Below are 22,756 nucleotides of genomic sequence, written 5' to 3'. Positions count from 1 at the left end.
CCACTCCAGCTGTCGTGGCCGTGGCATCAACAATAAGACAGAAGTTGGGACAGTTATCTCACTTGTCCTTGTCCAATAACTGTAGTATATAGAGTTCCCAGGGAGATGCATGAAATAAATAAAAGTGCCTACACACCTCAAATAGTTAGTCTCTATTGGTCCGCTTCACCGGGGCGAAGAAGAGCTACAACCCACGGAGGAACATAAGCAGAGGTACCTAATGGACTTCCTTAAGCGAATTGAGGCAGGGATGGAAGATTATATCACAATTGTAAAGGTAAACGAGGTGAAATTGCGAGATTGCTATGCAGATACCATTGAACTCGGTAGCAATGAATTTGTGGAAATGATCCTGGTCGATGCCATCTTCATCATTGAAGTATTATTGAAGTTTCATGAGGAAAAGTCTTATGGGAGGCAATACCTACGTGACCGAATATTCAATAGACCTCTGATGTTTGTGGATATTCGCCCTGACATGTTGAAGCTTGAAAATCAGATCCCATTTTTCATTCTTGAGGAAATCATCAGTGCTGCAGCCCCAATATTAATGTTGAAATCACTGCCTAATTTAATCCCCACGGTGTAGGAGCCGATTTCTACAATAGTTGAAAGGTCAATCTTTCTTCCTGTGGGGTCCGTTTGCAGCCTTGGATCCTGCAAGTTTCACAACAAGGCAAACCGTGAAAGCTCCTTAACCGGCTCGGGGGGTGCCGGTCGTGGAGGCTCCGACGATCAAGTTAGTACTTGTCGGAGATGGAAGACCAGCTATAGTCTTAGGTGTTTTGTCTGAGTAGGTCTTTTCTGGAATTGGTAGAAAGTGTTTTTTTGTTCTGTTTTTTCTCGGGTCCTCCTGAAGAACGCTCTCCCCCCTTTTATATATGAAAAGAGGGGGGTCTTAATAGAGAACGAGGATCGACCCCGGAAATTGTGTATCCATTCCAGTTATATCATTGGACCAAATTGTATGAAGGAAGTGTATAAAAAGTCTACTATCCCGATTGTGTCAGGGTAAGCGGTAAAGTAACAATATGTCATAGTTAAGACAGGTGTCGATGATAGTATGGAAGTTTTGTAGGCGATATTTAATGAATAGATACGTATATGAAAGAAAGCCATACCTAAGGATGTGAGCCAGTCACACCTGTAAATATCGGCGGTAGATTAGACTGACAAGAACTGCTTTATGAGTGATGTAGTCCGAGTAATGACGCTTATAGGTGGTGTCGCCATTACTATGCTCTGGCGACTGTACTGGGTCGCCAACACCTGCGGATGCTTTGACACCTAGTTCCATCATGCTAAGGAAGGATCATAATAAAGTGACTAGTCTTATAAAGCTATAAAGATCCTGTAGATAAGTGTCAGAGAATATGACAGTTTTGGTGTCAGAATACTGTTTATATTACGTAGCAAGTAATGTAAAGATTGTATATGGACCCAAAGATTGGCTTTTTAGTCTCGGGCCTAACTGTAATAGTTAACCTGGGGGCCTAGACAATCCAACTCATCTTGTCGATGTGGGACCAGGCGGGGCCATACCATTTTTGGCACCTACACACGGGTGAGAAGCTGTGCCTTGCAATTCTGGAAGAATTACTTCAGACATTCTTTAATTTGGTCAATCCCCCATCTTATTCTCTGTGTGAGTGTAAGCATTTGCTCGACTACCTAAGAATCTCTTTTCTACCGAATAAAAAACATAGTAAGGAGGAGAAGGAATATTCACTGAAACTATATGGTGAGGAGGCGATGGAATATTCACTGAAAATACAGAATTTGAAGAAGCTAAAACAAGCTGGAGTGAGGATTAAAGTTTCACAGCAGCATCAACACATATTTGACATAAAATTCGAGAATGGAACTCTGCGAATTCCAACTATTATAATGAACGTCACAACAGAAGTCGTTGCACGAAATCTCATTGCGTTTGAGCGGTGTCATGGTACTAATAACTATATAACTGACTATTTTATAGTTATGAATCGCCTTGTGGACACAGAGGAGGATGTTGAGTTACTTATTCGGTATGGAATCCTGGATACTTGGCTGAGTGACACCAAGGAGATAGCACGCGCTTTCAACAGCACTGTACAAGGCTGTAACTTTAACCCTCGAAAATTCTACTACAAAAAGCTTAGTAAAGACCTTGACCATTTCTGCAAGACTCCTTGCAACAAGTGGAAGGCAATCTTGAAACGAGATTACTTCAACACACCCTGGGCTGTCATTTCTTTCTTTGCAGCCATTCTTCTTCTCATGCTTACTATTGCACAAACTGTGGGTACCTTTGTCAAATAACGTATAGGATCTACAACTGCAACTAGCTTTGATTACCATTCTGTTTACGAGTGTTTATTATATATGAGTGTTCCATACAAAAAAAGAAAAAGAAAAAAGAAGAGATTATTAACTGTTTAATATAGTTTGTTTAATGGAAGGAGCTTTTTATCGAACACTTGGTGTGCTTATATTTCTTCCACCAAGGTTGATTATTGTTCAATGTTCCTGATTTGAGCTTCTTATTCCACTCATTCGATACTGCCTACTGGAAGTTGCAATAGTAAAGGCACTCTAATCAACAACAAGAAAGAGAATCGATGCCATCTTTCTACAGTTCTACCCCTTTTTTCTTTAAATTCTGTTTGTTTAATATGTTCGGAGCCGATCATGGCCCCGGTGGCGTGCCGGCCAGAGAAAAGTACGGGCTTGGATAATTAAATTTGGCCCGTGGTCCAGGCCTTAGACTACAAAGTGGGTTGATATGATATGAGTTTGGGAATGGGCGTGTATTTTGGGCATTAAACTTTAATGTGGTCAGTTATTTTTCAAACCTATTTTAAAGGAGAGATTAGTCACACTCGATTTTTTACTAATGTCACCCCGGTTTAATAGCAAATCAAATTTTTTTAAAATTTTCTTAATAGTACCCAAAGTACAGAAAATATTAGATAATTTAGAAACACACCCCATGCCCAAAACAGGGGAATTAGTTGCCTTCTACTGCAAAATCCTTTGGACTTCCCAGTTATCTTATCGATGTTGGGGAACGGTATCAACACACAGAGAGTAAGTGAAAATAGAAATCGAAAGAACACGACACCAAGATTTACAAGGTTCAGCCAATTATGCCTACCTCCTTGGAATTACAGAGAGTATCACTATTTCAGAGAAAAAAATACAAGCTTCGCGACTGTGAGGTTACAATCATAATTATATACCCTAACCGTACTTAATCAACTGGGCTGAAAATTACAATAAAGGCCCAAAAATTTATGCTCAACAGTTGCTCTACCCCAACTGCCCAACAACCGTTCAATAGACGCTCAAACATAGACAGTTCTAGAATGGGCAACAGCTAACGCTCGACAAATGCTCAATAGGCGTTCAACAGATGCTCGACAGGATTCACAACAATCTTTGTCGAGTCATCAAGCCGGGTTCAATCACAACAACCTCCCACTTGGAGTCTGTTCAATCACAAGTACCGAAGCCAACTGACTCCAAACAGCAAACCTCCATCTCTGCAACTCAAGTCGTTTGTCTTCAAGATAGAAGATCAACCGAAACTGCACACAGCCTCAGTTTAGCAAGTGTGACAACTTTTGTAAACATGTCTGTAGAAAAAATAGAAGCAATTGTAGAGAATAGAGGCAATATTTGGTGTGTATATCTATTGATATTTTACATTACAATTACAACCTCATATATATAGGGATCAAACATTACACCCTAAGACAAATGTTCCATAATTTGAGGAGCAAATTATGCCATAATTTGAGGAACAAATTATGCCATAATTTGAGGAGCAAAGTTGGCCATAATGTGAGGATTTAATGTCAATACTCCCCCTCAAGCTGGATCAAGAGGATTGATTGAGCCAAGCTTGGACAATAATCGGTGAAAATGACCAGAAGACAGAACCTTTGTAAAAACATCAGCAAGCTGATCATGGCTTCGAGTGTAAACTGTTTGAATAACTTGATTCTGAACTTGATGACGAATAAAATGACAATCAACTTCAATATGTTTTGTGCGTTCATGAAACACGGGATTAGCAGCAATATGCATAGCAGCCTGATTATCACAAAAAAGAGTCATAGGAAGACTACTTGGAAAACCCAAATCTGCGAGCAAACTCTTAAGCCATATTAGTTCACATGCACTGGATGCCATTGCACGATATTCAGCTTCAGCACTAGAACGAGCAACCACATGTTGTTTTTTGCTACGCCAAGAAACAAGATTTCCACCAACAAACATACAATAGCCGGAAGTGGACTTTCGATCAAGGGCATTTCCAGCCCAATCAGAATCACTATATCCTGTAATCCGTAAGTGACCGTGCTTAGCTAGAACTATGCCACGACCAATAGAACCCTTGAGATAACGTAAGATTCGTTTGACAATGCCCAAATGGAAAAGAGTAGGAGCGTGCATGAACTGGCTAACAAGACTTACACCATAAGCAATGTCAGGTCGAGTAATAGTGAGATAAATGAGCTTACCAACCAACCGTTGGTAATCACTAACTCCTTGTAAAGGTTCACTGGCTGTATCAAGATTTAATTTGCTATCCAGTGGAGTGGATGCTGGTTTTGAATTCATCATTTCGGTTTCCTCTAGCAAATCAAGAATATACTTCCTTTGATTTAGAAATAAACCTTTGCTGGAAACTGTCATTTCAATGCCAAGAAAGTAATTTAAGGAACCAAGATCCTTAATAGGAAATCGAGATTGAAGAGTGGTTTTGAGTTGAGAAATAGCATCAATACTATTCCCAGCAATAATAAGATCATCAACATAAATTAGGACCACCACTATAGTATTGGAAGAATGACGAATGAACAAGGAAGAATCAGCTGTACTGCGAGAGAAACCAACCTCTTGAAGAACGGTACTTAACTTGGCGTGCCAAGCACGCGGAGATTGTTTCAACCCATAGATTGATTTGTGTAGGTGACAAACCAAAGAAGAATCCGAACTCTGTGGATGTCCGGGAGGTAGTTTCATATAGACTTCTTCTTCAAGATCCCCATGAAGGAAAGCATTTTTGACGTCCATTTGACTCATAGACCATCCACAATTTACGGCAACTGAGAGGAGAGTACGCACTGTATTCATCTTAGCAACAGGAGCAAACGTCTCTTTGTAATCCACACCAAAGGTTTGAGTAAATCCCTGGGCCACAAGGCGAGCTTTATGCCTGTCAATGGTACCATCCGAGTGAAATTTAGTTTTATATACCCAGCGGCTCCCCACTGGTTGTTTTCCAGGAGGAAGTTTAACAACACTCCAAGTCTGATTTTCAGCAAGAGCTTGAAGCTCTTCATCCATAGCTTGTCGTCATATTTCCTGAGAATTTGCTTCCTTGAAATTCTTAGGTTCATGAACAGTAGAAATAGCGGTGAGAAATGCCACATGAGCTGAGGAAAGACGATGATAAGTGACATACTTGGAAAGAGGATGACAAGCAGAAAAAGTTACGTAATCTTGAAGTTTTGTTGGAGGAACGCGGTTTCGAGTAGGATTCCGTCGAACCAATGACGGTGAAACCTCAGGATTATTAGTGGAAGCAAGCACATGCACATCTTGGAGACTCTAGGGTTGTTCGGCTGGAGGATTCTCAACTAGATTTTCAGCTAGCACATTTGGAAGGAGTTCAGCCTGTCCAGTTGGAGGATTTTCAGTCTGCATATCTGGAGGATACTCGGCCTGGTGTGGAACAAACTCAGCAATATTAGGCTTGTGAGGAACCCCTTCAGAAATAATCTCGGATATAGGCAAGGGAAACACGTCCTCTAAATCATCTTGAGAATTTGTATAATAAGGTGTTGCTTCTTCAAACACAACATCTCTGGAGACAAATAATCTTCGTGAATCAGGATGATAACATTTATACCCCTTTTGGGTCGAAGAATACCCCAAAAAAATACACTTAGCAGCTCGGGCATCAAGCTTATCACGATGAGCTGCTTGTATATGCACAAAGCAAGTGCAACCAAATACTCTCAAGTGTGAGACACATCAATAGTTTTCTCCTGCAAAACTTCAAGGGGAGATTTAAAAGACAACACTCGGCTCGGAAGCCGATTGATGATATAAACTGCTGCTAATACTCCATAAGACCAAAAAACTTTTGGAACATGCATGTGAAGCATCAAAGCACGAGTTTTTTCCAACAAGTTTCTATTTTTACGTTCGGCTACTCCGTTTTGTTGAGGAGTACCAACACAACTAGTCTGATGCACAATGCCATGAGAATATAAGTACTGTGTCATATTTTTAGACATGAATTCTGTGCCATTATCAGAACGAAGTGTTTGAATTTTAGAGGAAAATTGAGTTTGAACAAGCATATGAAAATCTTTGAAGATATTCATAACTTCACTTTTTGATCTCAACAAGTACACCCAAGTAACACGTGAGAAATCATCAATAAATGTAACAAAATATTTAAAACCATCAATTGATTCAAGAGTAGGTCCCCAAACATCGGAGTGAACAAGTTCAAACATTCTAGTAGTTCTAGAAGAAGAAGACACAAAAGGTAATCTAGTGGATTTTGACAAATGGCAAATATCACAAGAAAAATAATTGGTATCAACATTTGGCAACAATTTAGTGAGAATATTATCTGAAGGATGTGCTAAACGTTGATGCCAGAGAACATGATCTGCCGAGGAAGAAGGAAAAAACGAGACTTGAGTACTTTTGCTAGGTTGAAAATTTCCGGAGATGTAGTAGAGGCCTTTCAGAAAAAAACCTCTACCAATGATCTTCTTGGTGACAATGTCCTGAAAAAGTACCGAATGAGGAAGAAATATTGCACAACAATTTAAATCCAAAGTGAGTTTGCTAACCGAAAGTAACTTGACTGGAAAGGATGGAACATATAAAGCTATTGAAGTCACATCTTTAGATAACAATTTAAGTTTACCTTCACCAAGAACATGAACACCTTTTCCATTGGCAATTGACACATGAGGTGGAGTAGAAAATTTTTTGAAGTCAGACAAATTTGTTAATTTATTTGTCATATGATGGGTGGCACCAGAATCAACAATCCAAAAATCATGCACAGTATTAAATTCTATAGCAGTAGAGAGTGCACTGAAAATACCTTCAAAGTTGTCATTGAATTGATGTCCCGAGTCTGCTAAGAACCCAGCAAACTTACCAAGAAGGGCTGTGAAATTCGAGTGTTCTGTACCAGAAACTCCATGTCTTCCCTTCTCCTGAAGATAGGTTGCAAACTCATTTATAAGAGAAATTGGATTTGAGATGTAATTTACCATATCTCCATGTAATGTTTTTGCAACATGGACTCTTGGTTTAGAAAGTCCCTTATCCTTAGCAAACTTTGGTTTCAATTCTGGATGGAGAACCCAACACCTTTCAACTAGATGTCCCAGATGATGACAATGTTGGCATTTTAAATCCGGTCGCTTGCCTTTGTATGATGCATAAGCACGAGACTCAGAGAGGTTAGGCCTAGCTTCCACATTCATGACTTTCCTTCTTAATTCTTCTCTCTGAATCATGGAGATGACAGAAGCAAGCGATGGAAGTTCTGGAGACATGAGAACTCGGCTGTGGAGATCTTCATATTCAGGTCTAAGATTTGCTAACAACTGAAATATTTTGTCCTCCATTACACGATTGCGAAGAATCGTGGTATCAACTGTGTGAGGACGATACAACTCAAGTTCGTTCCACATCTTTTTAAGACAGCTAAGCAATTGAACAAAAGGTTTTCTGGCTTGTTGAAGATTCACAATATCTCGCTGAAGTTCAAAAATTCTGGCAGAATTTTTTTGTTGGCCATACATATCACGAATTGCCGACCACAAGATAGAAGCAGACTCCGAGTAACTAAAGATCTCTGCAAGAGAAGAATCCATGGAATTAAGAATCCATGACCGCACCAATTGGTCTTTTGATAACCATGCTCCATAATCTGGAGACTTTTCATCAGGAGAAGGAATCTTTTCATCAATAAAATCGAGTTTAGATCTTCCACCAAGAGCCAGTGTAATAGATCTGGACCATGGAAGATAATTAAACTCATTAAGAAGGACAGAGCACAACCGTTGATTTGGATTGGACTCTAACTCAGGAGCACTTGGAGCACCTGTAGAAGACGACTTTGCGCCAGAGAAGATAGAATCGTCGTTTGCCATAATTGTTGAGCAAACAAGAACTTAAACAGGACAAAAAACCTGCTTCGATACCATGTAGAAAAAATAGAAGCAATTGTAGAGAATAGAGGCAATATTTGGTGTGTATATCTATTGATATTTTACATTACAATTACAACCTCATATATATAGGGATCAAACATTACACCCTAAGACAAATGTTCCATAATTTGAGGAGCAAATTATGGGACAAAGGTTCCATAATTTGATCCATAATTTGAGGAGCAAATTATGCCATAATTTGAGGAACAAATGATGCCATAATTTGAGGAGCAAAGTTGGCCATAATGTGAGGATTTAATGTCAATAATGTTTGTTGGATTCTTACTTCCACAAATCTTCTCAAGCTTCAACTCTTCTTCACTCACATGATGTCGAATGAAGTGATACTTCAGCTGAATATGTTTGGTTCTGAAGTGAAAGGTTGGATTCTTCGCAAGAAAGATTCCACTCTGACTGTCACTGTAGAGAATAGTAGAAATAATACCCATATCACGGTTGCAAGGAACCACAGAATCTGTTAATGTGAAGCTTTTTCTCTCTTTATAGTAGCACAGATGTCTCGCAGTACCCCGTAGACCTTAAACTTAAGTTTACAATAAGACAGAGCATCTGTTACTTGGAAAAGTATGGTCTCAGTATCACAAGCTTGCTGCTCCAGCAACCAAAATGACAGGTTTTATGTCTCTTTCTTCCCGTTCTCTAGCTCTTTGTTTATCTCCTACTTACTTATAGACTCCCGAGTTGCACTAATTGTTTTTTCCTTTTGTGATCAATTGAAAGCAATGTTTCTGCTACGCATGATGAAGAAAATCCATGTATTCCCGAGGGCAGTGATTTCGTTGTATCGTCTTTGAGAAACAAGTTGGCGAAGTTATCATCGTTGTCTGGTGAGCGTTGTATATACAGAGTTCCCAGGGGCATCTTTGAGAAAAGTGCAAAATCCTACACACCTCAACTACTCTCAATCGGTCCGCTTTACCATGGAAAACCAGAGTTGCAACCAATGGAGGGGCAGAAGCAAATGTACCTGAACGACTTCCTTGACTGAACCAAGGTGCGCTTGGAAAACTTGGTTGGAATTGTAAAGAAAAAGGAGGCAGCATTGCGGAATTGTTATGCAGAAACTATCGGATTCAACAGCAATGAATTTGTTGAAATGATTGTTGTTGATGCAGTCTTCATCATTGAACTCCTTTTAAAGATGGGTGTCAATCACTACGAGACACACATAAAAGACCCTATAATTCATAAACCCAAGATGCTATTGTACATTGAGCATGATCTTCTGATGCTTGAAAACCAGATTCCATTTTTCATTCTTGAAGAGATTTACTCTATTGATGCTGCTGCTGTGAAAGTAAAAGCCGAGTCCTCTGGCGAAGAAATTTCCTTGGCTGCACTTTTTTATTTTCACTTTAGGTTTTTCATGTGCAAAGAAGAGAACATGAACATTTGTTGGACTTGGTTCTTATTACTTATCTGCCATCAAACTATCCACCGAGGAAGAGATTGCAGCGATTGGGAATAGGGAATTTGAAGACTCTGGAACAAGCCGGAGTGAGGTTTCAACCGGCTGAGTCCAAGAATATGTCAGACATCAAATTCGAGGATGGAATTCTGAAAATTCCCAAGTTAGTTTGATATAGATGGCAAAACAGAAATCCTTCTTCGGAACCTCGCCACCTTTGAGCTGTGTCACTATTGTGAGGAAACTTACTTAAATCATTATTTTGCCACCATTGATTGCCTCATCGATACTGACAAGGATGTAGAAATACTTGTTCAGAACGGAATCCTGGAACATTGGCTAGGTGATGATAAGGAAGCAGCAGACCTTTTTAACAACATTGAATGTAAGATTGATCATATGAATAACTTCTACTATGTAAATCTTTTTGAAGAACTTGACAATTTCTGCAAGATCCCTTGGCACGAGTGGGAGGCTACTCTGAGAAGTAAGTACTTCAACACACCATGGAGCATCATCTCTGTCATTGCGGCCGGTCTTCTTCTCATACTCACTGTCATACAAGCGGTGTGCTCCATCATTTCTCTGTAGGTTAAGCTTCCGTATGTCCACATACTTATTGTCCTACAAACTGTGTAGTGTGTAGGCTTCTTTCTTTTGCTTGTTTTGAGACATTTAATTGTAACTGTTGAATAATCACTGTTCCATGAATTCAAGATATGCTCTCCAATAAGATGAATAAAATTGTTTACATATCAACATTTGTTGACAAACTGGTGGGCTATAGTAAATAACAAAAGATTCATTACTAAGAGAAAGCAAAGCATGTTCAAAAAAGAAATACACAAAGCAAATATGAAAAGACAGTGAGAAAGCAATGCTAAAACTTCTGTTGCTGGTCATCCATCTCCATCTCATAAGCATTGACATTGCAGAAGTCTGAGAACTGAGAGGGTTGGAATTGGGAAGAACCACTATTCATGGTCAAATGCTGGTGGTAAGGTAGCATATGCTGATTAGCTTCTGGATCATAATAGCCCGTTGAGAGAGGCATCGGAGTGTTGAACATCACATTATTGATCTCTGTTGCTGAATTATGATCATAATAAGCAGAACTGGTATTAGATGGTGCATATGGGATGTAGCCACCGGAAGTGCTGCAGCCACCAAATTCGTCCAACTCTTCGCCTTCCATAAGCAGCATCATCATGGAACAGTTGTCGTTGGAATCGCTGAAACGGGGAGCCTGATAATCAGATTGGTAGTACGAGGGAAGTTGCAGGTCAAGTGGCTTCACATAAGGTACAATACTCTGCTGCTGAGGAGGCCTTATGAGGCTCAATTGAAGATTATTTGAACCACCCAATAAGGTTCTTGGCCTGTTATAATCTTCAATAAAGAGATTCTCGCTCTTTAACATCAAAAGCCTGCTATTTGCAGCTTCAAGCTTAGCTTCAAAAACAGCTTCAAGAACTCTAAGATGGTCAAGTGAATAACGATCAAGGCGATCATCCCACTTTGGAAACTTTGATTCCATGTTAGCCAACTGAAGCTTGGCAATCTCATCCTCTACTTTCTTTCTACGAATGTCGAAAAAATCAGATAAGTCTTGGGTTTTCTTCCCCCGCAAGTCTTCATCTTCTACCGACCTGTACTTGTCGATGATGCCTTTAACTTCATTAGGATTCTTAGGCCATGTCTCCACCTCTGCATGATGGTCTTCAAGCATAGGCCCGTGGATGATCACGCAGACATCGACACCACACAATGTGCCAAATTCATAAGCCTTCTTCATTAAGCCTTTCTTGCGCTTTTGATAGGTTAGCATTCGACTCTTGTCATTGCTTATCCGTTCCATACATAGCTTTCCGCGACCCATCTTGAATTTGTACTGGGAAAGATCGCAGAACAAACAGTATATATTTAATTTCTTCAAGTTGTTGAAGAACGCCAAATCGATTCTTCCAATTAAAACAAGCGGATTATGCACATACATACAAACTTCTTATTAGTCTACTCAGAGAAGTTATCGTCATTGTTTTAGTTCTTGCAAGATCCAATTCCAAACTTAATGAAGAACAGAAGTAAAACTATGATTCCCCATCAATTTTTCCCTCTGTTTCCACAGCTATATATGCCATACAGACATATATATACAAGATGAACTAAAGGTAAGCATAAATCAAAAACCAAATATAAGTCACAGAATTGAAGAACAATAAAGGCAAAAGCAGTGAGCAAACAAAGATGTTACTATAAAAGAGAAGGAGAATCCAAAAATAGGGAGAGAGTACCTTAAAAAGAGATTAATGGCAGCTCTTGAAATCAAGTTTTCTTCACCTTTATATAAGTTCCTTATTTTCATTCTCCCAATCCTTATTAATGCCGATTGATTAGGTTTCGAAAAATCAGGAATTGTAAAAACTTCCTTTAACGAGCATCTGTGTCTGCGATACTACAAATCCTTCTAACCGAAAAAAGGGGCTGTAGTTTACCGTTTTACCCTCCTTTTCAGTTGAATAGTTGGCTTCTTGGGAATATGCTTACTCTCTCTCTCTTTTTTTCTTTTTTTTTTTAATTTATAATTGTCACTTCTGGGTTAACAGTTGTATTGTGGGGAGAAGAAAAATTACACACGCTCAATCCTAATAGGATTGAGTTTAAATTCTGCTACTCAACATACATTGTCCCCTAATTTGTGGGTAAAATGGTTCATCAACTCATTAATGACCAGTAGCAAATTTGAATGAAACATGTATATTCATTGATTTAGGCTTCATAAGTGGAAAAAAATAAAAAAAAGATTTGTCAAACAAATTCAATAGAAATTAAGCCAAAAAAAAAGTAAGAAATAATTGAAATTGTTCATACACTAATTAATGCCCAGCAGCAAATTTGAATGAAACTAGCCTCTTCAATCTTTAGGCTTCGAATGTGGAAAAAAGAAAAAAGAATTGCCAATCGAGATTGATGGAAATCAAATTTGAACTCCTTCTTTCAAATAACATTGATTCATCACAGAAAATTTTTAAAAAACACACTTAAAAATAAAACCAAATCATCTATTTTTCCCATTGACAGCCATTACATTACAACTCAAAGCACACAAAAAAAGAACCAAATCTAGGTTTGGTTTTCAAGTGATTCTAACTCATCTCAACTTAGATTTTGATGATCTCTGCAGAGGCTTTGCAGCGGGTTGAGGAGTGGGCTTTTTCGTAACCTTCTTCAAATCATACTTGACAGATGACAAGGCACAGATCAAGGCAATCAACATTGTTGGGTAGACGTACACAGCTCTTGCAGGATCTGTATTCACTGGCTTTCCCAGGATTCCTTCCTTGACAAGACCCCAAACTATTAGTAGTGTCCCAAACATGCTCATTCTACCAGGTTTTAGGACTCCGAGGAGGCCTCCTGCCACAGAGAAGTAGCTTCCTGTAAGAACCTGGTACATAAGACGATGAATATGAGATGAGATCCTGACTGATGAAATGTAATCACAGTCCCAGCTGACGCGATATCAGTAAACTCAAGCAAAGCTAAAGATGAATCTGTTCATGGAATTAATGGAACCTTACTAGTTCGTTCCCACTCCAAGTATTGGGTACCAGTGATTTTGCATGAATGTCAATTTAGGGTCCATCCATCCAAGTTTTCAAATGGTTCTTCAGATCAGTAAGTATGGAAAAAGTCAAAAACTCATTTTTCTAGTTTTCCTAAAGCCATACCAGCTCTGTATTATCTCATGCTAATCGTAATGGTGAAATGCAGACGATTAACATGCACTGGCAATGACGGTAGTGGCTAAATCTTACAAATAACAAGATCACATGGAGTAATTGTAATCACTTGATCAGACTAGAGGTTTTCATAAGAATAAACATAGACACTTGCTAGTGAAGCCATGCCCTGCACTGAAAAGGACATGTGCATCTGTCCTCAAAACTGAATTTTGGAATTTGGTACCACAGTATGTGTGATATGCAATAGACTTCATTGAATATAATATATATCAATTGAAACATGATTACAAGCATCACGAAAATGAGAAGTTCAAAAGCCGAACCTCCAAGCGTTGGAGATCAGTTACAACAGGGGCTTCCTTTATAGTAGTGATATGCACAGTATGTGTGATATGGAATAGACTTCATTGAATACTATATATATCAATTGAAACATGATTACAAGAATCACGAAAATGAGAAGTTCAAAAGCCGAACCTTCAAGCATTGGAGATCAGTTACAACAGGGGCCTCCTTTATAGTAATTATATGCACAGTATGTGTGATATGCAATAGATTTCACTGAATGCTATATATATCAATTGAAAGTTGAAACATGATTACAAGAATCACGAAAATGAGAAGTTCAAAAGCCGGATCCTCCAAGCGTTGGAGATCAGTTACAACAGGGGCTTCCTTTATAGTAGTGATATGCACAGTATGTGTGATATGCAATAGACTTCATTGAATGCTATATATATCAATTGAAACATGATTACAATTTACAAGAATCATGAAAATGAGAAGTTCAAAAGCCGAACCTCCAAGCGTTGGAGATCAGTTACAACAGGGGCTTCCTTTATAGTAGTCAAGTTATAGATGTTTAACAAATCTTCCCATCTTGGAATAGTAATGTTTGTGACAATGCCATTTGCAATGGCTCCTGGGTAGAGGAGTGCCTTCACTACTGGAACAGGGAAGATCTCACTTGCAATCAATTGCGAAGATGTAACATGGATTGGAGTTGAACACATACCAGCTCTACATGGAATCCTGTAAAAGAAAAGGCCAAATTAAAACCAAAGCCAGAATGTAGTATGAATTCTACATATTTTCCACTTGGCCCAACAGCCAGCCATTGTGTTTTTTTTTTTTTGAAAGGTCAGAGACCGCAAATATATTCATGTACTCACCAACTAAGTAAACGAAATGGAGGCCATTATAGGCACTCGGGCCACCATATAGGTGGGATACAACCAGCAAAAAACAACTGGGTTAAATACAAAACATTCAGCACATATCAAATGAGCAACATATAAAGCAAAACTTCACAATCAGATCTCCTCCCTTAATTCTTGGTTGCAAGAAATTTTGTCCATCTGAACAACATTCTGTATCGAAAGAGGTGTGTCTTCAATCCAAACCTTCAAACCTTGTGTATGAACTGAGTAGCAAGCCATCTCATGGGCAGCCATGTTGGCTGACCTTCTTGCAAAGATAAATTTCCAGCTCGTGAAATATTGAACTAACCGTTTAATCTTCATCACCACCGGACTCCATATATCTAAATTCAACTTCCCATCATTAATGGCTAACACTATAGTTGCAACATCTCCTTCAAAAACTACATTCGTAAAGCCCAAATCCAAAGCTAAGTTAACTGAATGTTTCTCTATTTTTTCTTGATCGCCACTGAGAAATGCTGACAAAATTAATAAACAACTCAAACAAGAAATCCTCTCCAAAAACAAACGCATGAATGAGAAAGGCTACAAAATCCTATCCATTTTGGGAAATGCTTGCATCAATAAAAGTTGCAAAGTATGGACATCACCACGAGGAGAATGCAGAGCATGAGATTTTTCACAGACATTATTAGGCAGTCAACTGTCTAAATGACGAAAAAAAAAACAAAAACTTTTGTAGTATGCTGACTGGTTTAGTAAATTTCTCATGCCAATGTGTTATTTGCCCCACCAGATAACTCAATTCCATTACTCCATGGGGTCAAGGGAAGGGATTCAACTTGTCACACTAACTTTTGGATTTGGGGAAGATTGAATAGTCTGAATTGACACAACATAATTACTTCACAGCCCATAGGAACAACATAAAATGTAATTACAAGATCATTTAAGCAATAGCATAATAAGAGATCCAATCTGAACACTTCATTTAAGCAGAAGTGAGAATTAACAATCACACAGATACAGGAATGACAAATTAGATAAAAAAATCCAAAAAATCGTTATTATTAGGGATAATTAAAGGAACACCATATGTGAGTGTCAATCATCCTTAGATAATTCAATACTTTGATTCAAAAGTTTACTTAACTTCTTCAAAAAGAGTGGAGTAATTAATTCGATGAACCAATGGAACAGAGCATCGACACCAGCAAAGAACCATATGCTAAAAAGTAAAAACACCAAGATAAACAATTCCAATGAACACCCAGATTAGAAAACCAACTGGGTAATCCAAAGATTCGAAGTAAGACATTCGCAGATCTTCAAACAATTTCTGGAAAAGACAAATGAAAGAGGTGAGTTTCGAAGGAGCACAGTGTGTAGTCGTAATTACCTGAAAAGAGGGATTTGAAGAACGATGAGTATAAAATATACGCGAGATGCTATTGATGAGAGCTTGCTTATCCATCCCTTCGACTTCGTTGATGGCGATGGTGATGGTGACGATGTAGTTGCCATATAGGATCGGAGTATTAAGCGAGAAAGGAGATAGAGAGTTAAACGACCACTGATAAAACTGTTGATTGTGGTGAACTGGTGATTATTGAGCAGACAAGTTACGAGAGAGACGATCCAGTGCTTGATGATCAGCAAAGATGCGGGTTCAGTAGGTTCGGGTCGCCCCGGATAATATAATCCTTAAAAATTAAAAATAACTTGCTGCGTAAAACGGTGCGTTTGTTGATTTTTCTTTCGATCTTTAATCCTGAAGCAGCGAATTTGGGGTTTTACATCTTCGTAGAAGGATAGAAACACTTCTAAAGAGGAAACAGAGGAGCAATGGCTTTAGCTTCATCATTAATAAAGACTTCCATGGCACTTCAGTGCCTACCAGCTTCTCACAGTGAACGCCTCTTCGTGAACCGCCATAGACCTGCGACCAATTTGGTTCTGCCGCCTCACCTTCCTCCACGCCATGTACTCGCCTTCTCTCGCCGTCGAACCAACAATTCCGCAGTCACGTCTTCCTCTTCTTCTCCAAAGAAAAAGAAGGTAATACCCAAATTTGGACTATTGATTCGAATTTCTTGACTTTTTTGTTTTCTGTAATTCTTATAGTACTTATTTAGTGTGGGTTTCAATGTCGGCAGCAAAGTTCGCCGGCTAATGAGAGAGAGGAGGACGTGGATGAGGATGCTTTCGAGGCGCTCTTTGACATTCTGGAAGAAGACCTTAAAAACGACGGCGCATCGGTGGATGACGATGAGGATATTAGTGAAGAGGACCTCGAAAAACTGCAACGCGAATTAGAGGAGGCATTTGGTGATATTGACGATGAGGGGAGACTCAATTCTGCTTCTGGTGATATGGGACGAGAAGATAATGCCGAAGAAGATTCTGAAAAGCATGAAGAGGAAGAGGAACCCTTGAAGCTTAAGAATTGGCAGCTTCGTAGACTGGCTCGAGCTTTAAGGACAGGCCGCCGCAAAACCAGTGTAAGTCTGTTCTTAATCTCTCTGAACTGTCATTCAGAAACTACGAATTGAAGTATTGATATTTGAATTGGTTCTCTTTGTTGTTGTGTACGTGTGAAATTCAAGAGGGAATTTATCCTGAAATTATGCTGCTTTGATTAGTTTCCTCAATGCACAAGAAAGGGTGGCCCAAATCGTTTTCTTAGACATCTCTGAGTTACTTCTTTGGTCAAGATTTGAAAGTCGTATTATTTGCTCTAAGCATTTATTTACATATTTGATCTCTACCAGAATCTTAAAATTGTAACATAAATAGTTCCAGAACTTGGGATCTTGATATGCATCTTGTACGATGTAGGTGTATTATATAAGCCAATGTTACTGCTAAGTGAACTGTGACAGAGGTTATTACTAAACCTTGACTGGGTTTTAAGAACAAATCTCCCTTGTTTTGTAGATCAAAAGTCTTGCTGCGGAACTTTGTCTAGATAGAGCTGTTGTACTTGAATTGCTTAGAGACCCCCCTCCAAATCTTGTTATGATGAGCGCTGCTTTACCAGATCATGAATCTGCACCAACAATATTAGAGCCTGAAACCAAACCAGTTTTAACTGTTCCTGAGGAGGGGGCCATGGATACTGTCAAATCTGAAACAGAGGAAAAATTGCCGGTTCATGTTAGGCAACAAAGATGGTTTGCTCAAAAAAGACTGAAGAAAGTACAAGTTGAAACCCTTGAAAGGGTTTATAGAAGAACAAAGCGACCCACTGTAAGTGAAGTTTCTTTGTTTTATATATTGCAATTTTCATTATTTTGATAATCAAAAGATAGTGAACGTCTCTGTCAGGTGATACTTTGTTGAAATATAATTTTTTGATTATCAGAGACATTACATTCTAATCTTATGTATACTCTGTCTTTGCAATTAATGCAGAATGCGATAATTAATAGCATTGTGCAAGTGGTGAATCTACCCCGCAAAAAAGTTGTGAAATGGTTTGAAGATAAGCGCACAGATGAAGGGGTTCCCGACCGTCGTCTTCCCTATCAACGGTCTGTTTCAGAATCTGTGTTTTCGCATTGAAGCAATCTGTATGTTTTTACTATTTGTAATATTGGCGTACGAAAGTTATACATTTAATGGTTCATGCTTTTTCATCATTTGGTTCTTTTAGTGTAAGAGTTTCTTGGTCTTGTGGAGAACGACAGGTTGAAAAATATCAATTGGCAATACTAAAGATTCCAAAATGATTTTTCAATTGACACCTTTCTCTGATGTGTTTGGATAGCGAATCTTCTGTTTAGTTTCATCTGGTTGGTGCCTTCCTTACTGCTGCAGTCGGTATGATATTTATCAGAGTATGCCTACAAAATCTAAATAAAGATTGGGATAAAACATCTGGTCTAAATGTATCAGACTTCTTGTCTTCAGAGGAAATTTACTTTGCTTTGCATTAGTAATATACAGGTAATTTTATCTGCAATAGTACATTTGGAGCTTAGAAAATTGCTTTGATAGTTTGAATTTTGTGAACTTTCTCTTTGACCTAGACTTCAAAATCCAATGTTGACTTTTATCTATTGTTCCACATATGAGTCGTGACAAATTCCAGAATCTGTCTATACTATTTTGATTTATAACATCTAATTTGTTGACTTATACATGAAAACTCATGGAGGATGCCATCTCCTGGCCCAGTTCTATGGTTCTTCTCTTTGTTCTCTGTTGGTCTTGTTATATATGCCTGAACTGCAGACACTTTCAACTCAGAATAGCAACAAGTATCAGATGATAGCAGAAGAAATACGGAGTATTTAAGGAGCTAGCTATCAAGAGCACACATGGAAACTCTACAAAGATCTGCATTTTCCTTCAGAAGGCAAGGTTCATCTGGAGTAGTTTGGGATGATAAGTACGCTTTAGGAGAAAATAATCAGATACTTCAGAAAGATCAGCTGAGGCATTGTCAAAGTGCCAGAGATATTGGGACGATGGACCAGAGCGACTCAGCCCCCACAATGATCCCCCGGAGTTTTTCAACGCCGGGAAAGGCTTTTAGGCTACCTCCAGCTATCTCTAAATCCGGATCCTGAAAAGGAAAATGAAGGTCTTATTCGTTCTTTCCAGCCGTTACTGGGATTTTGAGATGATCAACTTCTGACATGTTGCTTGTGGTTTTTGGTTTATTTACTAAAATCTTGATAACTAATTTGCTGAATTTGAACTCGAAATTACTTTTCACGTAATGCAAGTTTTGTGCCGTTATTTGCCATTGTGGGACACTGGCTTCTTGTAACTCGTGGAGTTTTTATTCTGCTGACTGAACAAGTAATACCTATAAAGCTATATTACATGAAGTTGCTGCTTCTCAAGGAATGGTAAATGTGTATGTGTAGGTATATATATATGGGATTGAATTGTAAGAAAGCAAAGACCATGGGCTTTACTTAACAAGGAAACGAAGGCAACGGAGAGTCTCATTTGTCAACTTGTGTGGGTTAGCTATTCCTATTTCCAGGTACATGCGTAGAAGAACTAGAAACATAATAATGAATTGAGTTTGGTCAACTACTTCCTTTGCCATTGACTGCCATATCCAGACCAGACATGGGAGCTCCGTCCAGCCCACAACAGCTGGTCCAACTGAGCCCATTCAGTGTTTTGTAATGTTAGCTCCATTTATTTTAGGTAAACCAAACATTGGATTAGAAGAAAAAAATTTGCTGAACAAAATGGGATACAGCGCGCACCCCACAAAACATGGTCCCAATTCATTGCACATTTGACACTTGTCCGTAGTCCCATATAATCCGTTCGATCAATTTCCCATCCTACGGTCATTGTTCTTCCACGATCCATTTCCTTGAACCTTTGATTCATTCAACTTCTCATGGCTCATCTAACTCCACGATCACAGTCCTTCAACCATCCGATCTTTGGATGATCCAACGGCTGAGGTATCTTCAGATAGAGTTTCTGCAATGTACTCTACTGTGAGTCTCTTGACATTAATATCGCGCTCTTTTTCTGAGTCCTAAAAACCAGAGATTGATTTTCGTTCCATTTCTTCTTATCTGCATTGGATTAAGAAATGCAAGATCAAGCGACGAGTTCAATTGCGGCCCATTCTCTGCCCTCGAGCAGTGAAAGGTCTTCAAGCTCTGCTCTTCAAATTGAAGTCAAAGAAGGTATAATTTCCGCTCACCAATTTTTCCCCAGTAAAAGCAGTCGAATTTCCTGTCATATGACCATAATTTCTGATTTTTTGGGAGAGAAATTGTGTGCTTTTTTGTTTCTTCTAGATATATTCGTCATGATCGCAGAAAAGTAGGTCGAAAATTCCGCGTGTTCATACTGGATTTGGGATTTTTCTCACTGGGTTTTGTGATAAGCTTTCTTCTCATTTTGTTTGATCTCTGCATTTTTTGACTTTTATCTCCAGATCTCCCATCTGGGTGGTTATGTAATTATGTAGGTATTGTCATGTGGATTACCTCGAGAATCGCTTTTCCGAGAAAGTTCTCCGCGATTCACAGGGTTTCCTCTCTTCAAATTTGTGTTTTTCTTTAAATGTTTCTGAGCTCTTTTTTTGCTGAATCGTGATACCAGGTTTAGAGAGTGACGAGGAGATCAGGAGGGTGCCGGAGATCGGAGGAGAAGCCGCCGGTACTTCTGCCTCCGGTAGGAACAGCGGAGCAACGGGTTCTCTGGACCGCGCTAAGGCCTCCGGCGAAGGTGGCCAAAGAAAGAGAGGAAGAAGCCCAGCAGATAAAGAAAACAAGCGACTTAAAAGGTAAAAATGAATTGTGTGATTAGTTTTCCTTCCGTAGCTGAAGGCAGTGGCAATTTAGTGATATGGTGTGTTATGGTATTTGGGTAAATATGTGGAAAAGGTTGTTGAGGAACAGAGTGTCAGCACAACAAGCAAGGGAGAGGAAGAAGGCATACTTGAGTGAGTTGGAAACAAGAGTCAAAGACTTGGAGACGAAGAACTCGGAGCTTGAAGAGAGAGTGTCCACCTTACAGAATGAGAATCAGATGCTTAGACATGTATGTCTCATCACCATCACCACCATTAAATCATGTCTTCATCGTTGCTTTCTGAACTCTAGTGGTTTTATTAAAAAAAAAAAACGAGTGGTTCAGTTTGATCTGATAAAACCCATTAATAATATTGATATTTTTTTAAAATTTGTTTTATGATGATGAAAAATATTAATTTATAAAGGGCCATATCATGGACTTAGACATGTCACATGAACTGATCATTTGATGGGGTATAATAGTAGAGTTAAGTTGAGCCCACATTGACATGGTTGTCATATGATATTTTTGATTGATAATTGTTTTGGCACCTTTTGAGTAGTGTGGGGTTGCCACGTCGTGCATAAATAGAAATATTGTAATTTGTTAATCCACTAACCACTATTGGTATTTGGTATAGGCTAATTAGGCTTAGGTAATCGTAGGGGCCTAGACAGCTAAGTGGAAGCCATTAGCCAACCACACTGTGTGGGCCCAATGAAAAATGTAAATGTAGTTTAGGCCCTTTAGGGTGAATAAACGGCCCTGGCCCAAGAAGTTTTGGGCCTTGGATCGTACTTGAAGCCATTTGGTGATGATTGGGTTCTTCTTTTTTGAGAACTTTGCCTGTGCCATTCTTGGACAGGTGATTATAAGTCGGTTGGGTCTTAATTTTGGGCCTAAATTATGTCCTAGTTTGTGCTTAGACCTTGAAAATTTGAGATACTTCTTCGTTGACAAATGTAATGAAAATCAGTTTTGTATTCATATGTGGTTGCAGATACTGAAGAACACCACTGCGAGCAGGAGAGGAGGAACTAGTGGTTCCAATGCTGAAGAAGGATCTTTATGAGTAAAGAAAGAACTGACTAGGGACTAGAGTTTGTAAAAATTAAGGAGAATTGTATGTGGTTCTAATTGTTATCCTCTTCCTATGATTCATTATTATGTCTTTAATGGCGGGACTGTAATTTACTACTAGTTTGAAGAAAAATCATACCATGCATTTACAAAGTCAACTTCCAAAGTAAAGTTGAGTCCACCGACAGCCAATCTAGTGAAGCTGCCGACAATAGCCGGTAATTCCAAGAACGCTGTGAACAGCTAAGACAAAGTTTGGTATTCTGCAATAAAAATTTGACTATTCTCACTTGCCCTCGATGGATGCCTTTCAAGTTTCAACGGTGCAATCTGATACGTGTCAAGATTTCATTGATTGATTGATTGACAGTCTAAACAAGAACATGCTCGTCTTCAACCAATCATTTTATTACAGGTCATCATCTGCGAAGTGGTAGTACGTAGTATATCATCGCTGCAAATTCGGGAACAGCCAGAAATTAGTTTCTTTTTTATAAAACAAAAATCTATATAAATCTAACCACGCAATCAGTGCAGGCGGACATAAAAGAAAAAAGTTGGCGAACAATTATTGAGATATTAATTAAAGGGATTTGGTAGTTGAAGTGTTATTTCAATTTTTTTTCCACCTAAAATTTTCACATATTAAAATAAATCAATCAAATTCTCTATTCAACAATATCAATTAATCTTAAATTTTTGTTGATAAAATATGAAAAATTAGGAAAAAAATTTAAAACTAAGAAAAAATGAAAAATAGAAGCTAAGCTGGACTCCTAGATCAAGCCGAGCTGGGTTTAGTTGTGTACT

At 38.7% G+C, this 22,756-nt stretch overlaps 5 protein-coding genes and 1 pseudogene across 6 annotated transcripts; 4 read left to right on the top strand and 2 right to left on the bottom strand.

Moving 5' to 3' along the window:
• The first annotated feature begins 36 nt into the window (after nucleotides 1–36).
• LOC119996173 lies at nucleotides 37–2,333 on the top strand (annotated as a pseudogene).
• A 6,239-nt stretch (nucleotides 2,334–8,572) lies between these two features.
• On the top strand, nucleotides 8,573–10,329 carry LOC119996169 (UPF0481 protein At3g47200-like). The gene is made up of 6 exons (XM_038842711.1): nucleotides 8,573–8,720; nucleotides 8,841–8,877; nucleotides 8,985–9,227; nucleotides 9,345–9,561; nucleotides 9,624–9,761; nucleotides 9,841–10,329. Exons 1-6 carry the CDS (start codon nucleotides 8,573–8,575, stop codon nucleotides 10,261–10,263), a joined length of 1,206 nt encoding a protein of 401 aa, XP_038698639.1. The 3' UTR covers nucleotides 10,264–10,329.
• Nucleotides 10,330–10,425: 96 nt separating this feature from the next.
• LOC119997481 (floral homeotic protein AGAMOUS-like) lies at nucleotides 10,426–12,084 on the bottom strand. Its single transcript, XM_038844540.1, has 2 exons — nucleotides 11,967–12,084; nucleotides 10,426–11,563 (listed from the first exon to the last, which is right to left on the bottom strand). The coding sequence occupies exon 2, from the start codon at nucleotides 11,549–11,551 to the stop codon at nucleotides 10,553–10,555; it is 999 nt and encodes a 332-aa protein (XP_038700468.1). The 5' UTR covers nucleotides 11,552–11,563; nucleotides 11,967–12,084; the 3' UTR covers nucleotides 10,426–10,552.
• A 583-nt stretch (nucleotides 12,085–12,667) lies between these two features.
• Nucleotides 12,668–16,202, bottom strand: LOC119997482. The gene is made up of 3 exons (XM_038844542.1): nucleotides 15,981–16,202; nucleotides 14,219–14,450; nucleotides 12,668–13,120 (listed from the first exon to the last, which is right to left on the bottom strand). The coding sequence occupies exons 1-3, from the start codon at nucleotides 16,103–16,105 to the stop codon at nucleotides 12,824–12,826; spliced, it is 654 nt and encodes a 217-aa protein (XP_038700470.1). The 5' UTR covers nucleotides 16,106–16,202; the 3' UTR covers nucleotides 12,668–12,823.
• A 77-nt stretch (nucleotides 16,203–16,279) lies between these two features.
• Nucleotides 16,280–18,320, top strand: LOC119997480 (protein OVEREXPRESSOR OF CATIONIC PEROXIDASE 3-like). 2 transcript variants are annotated; one of them, XM_038844539.1, is made up of 4 exons: nucleotides 16,280–16,639; nucleotides 16,738–17,082; nucleotides 17,519–17,830; nucleotides 17,996–18,320. In XM_038844539.1, the coding sequence occupies exons 1-4, from the start codon at nucleotides 16,427–16,429 to the stop codon at nucleotides 18,143–18,145; spliced, it is 1,020 nt and encodes a 339-aa protein (XP_038700467.1). In that variant the 5' UTR covers nucleotides 16,280–16,426; the 3' UTR covers nucleotides 18,146–18,320. The 2 variants fall into 2 exon arrangements, with proteins under 2 accessions (XP_038700467.1, XP_038700466.1); XM_038844538.1 differs by having other exon boundaries at nucleotides 16,717–17,082.
• A 1,749-nt stretch (nucleotides 18,321–20,069) lies between these two features.
• Nucleotides 20,070–22,222, top strand: LOC119996367 (transcription factor HY5-like). The gene is made up of 4 exons (XM_038842962.1): nucleotides 20,070–20,250; nucleotides 20,672–20,855; nucleotides 20,956–21,112; nucleotides 21,867–22,222. The coding sequence occupies exons 1-4, from the start codon at nucleotides 20,154–20,156 to the stop codon at nucleotides 21,936–21,938; spliced, it is 510 nt and encodes a 169-aa protein (XP_038698890.1). The 5' UTR covers nucleotides 20,070–20,153; the 3' UTR covers nucleotides 21,939–22,222.
• The last annotated feature ends 534 nt before the right edge of the window (nucleotides 22,223–22,756 follow it).

The sequence above is a fragment of the Tripterygium wilfordii genome, chromosome 4, assembly GCF_013401445.1.
Source record: "Tripterygium wilfordii isolate XIE 37 chromosome 4, ASM1340144v1, whole genome shotgun sequence".
NCBI lineage: Eukaryota > Viridiplantae > Streptophyta > Magnoliopsida > Celastrales > Celastraceae > Tripterygium > Tripterygium wilfordii.
This window is presented reverse-complemented; position numbering and strand designations above follow the sequence as displayed.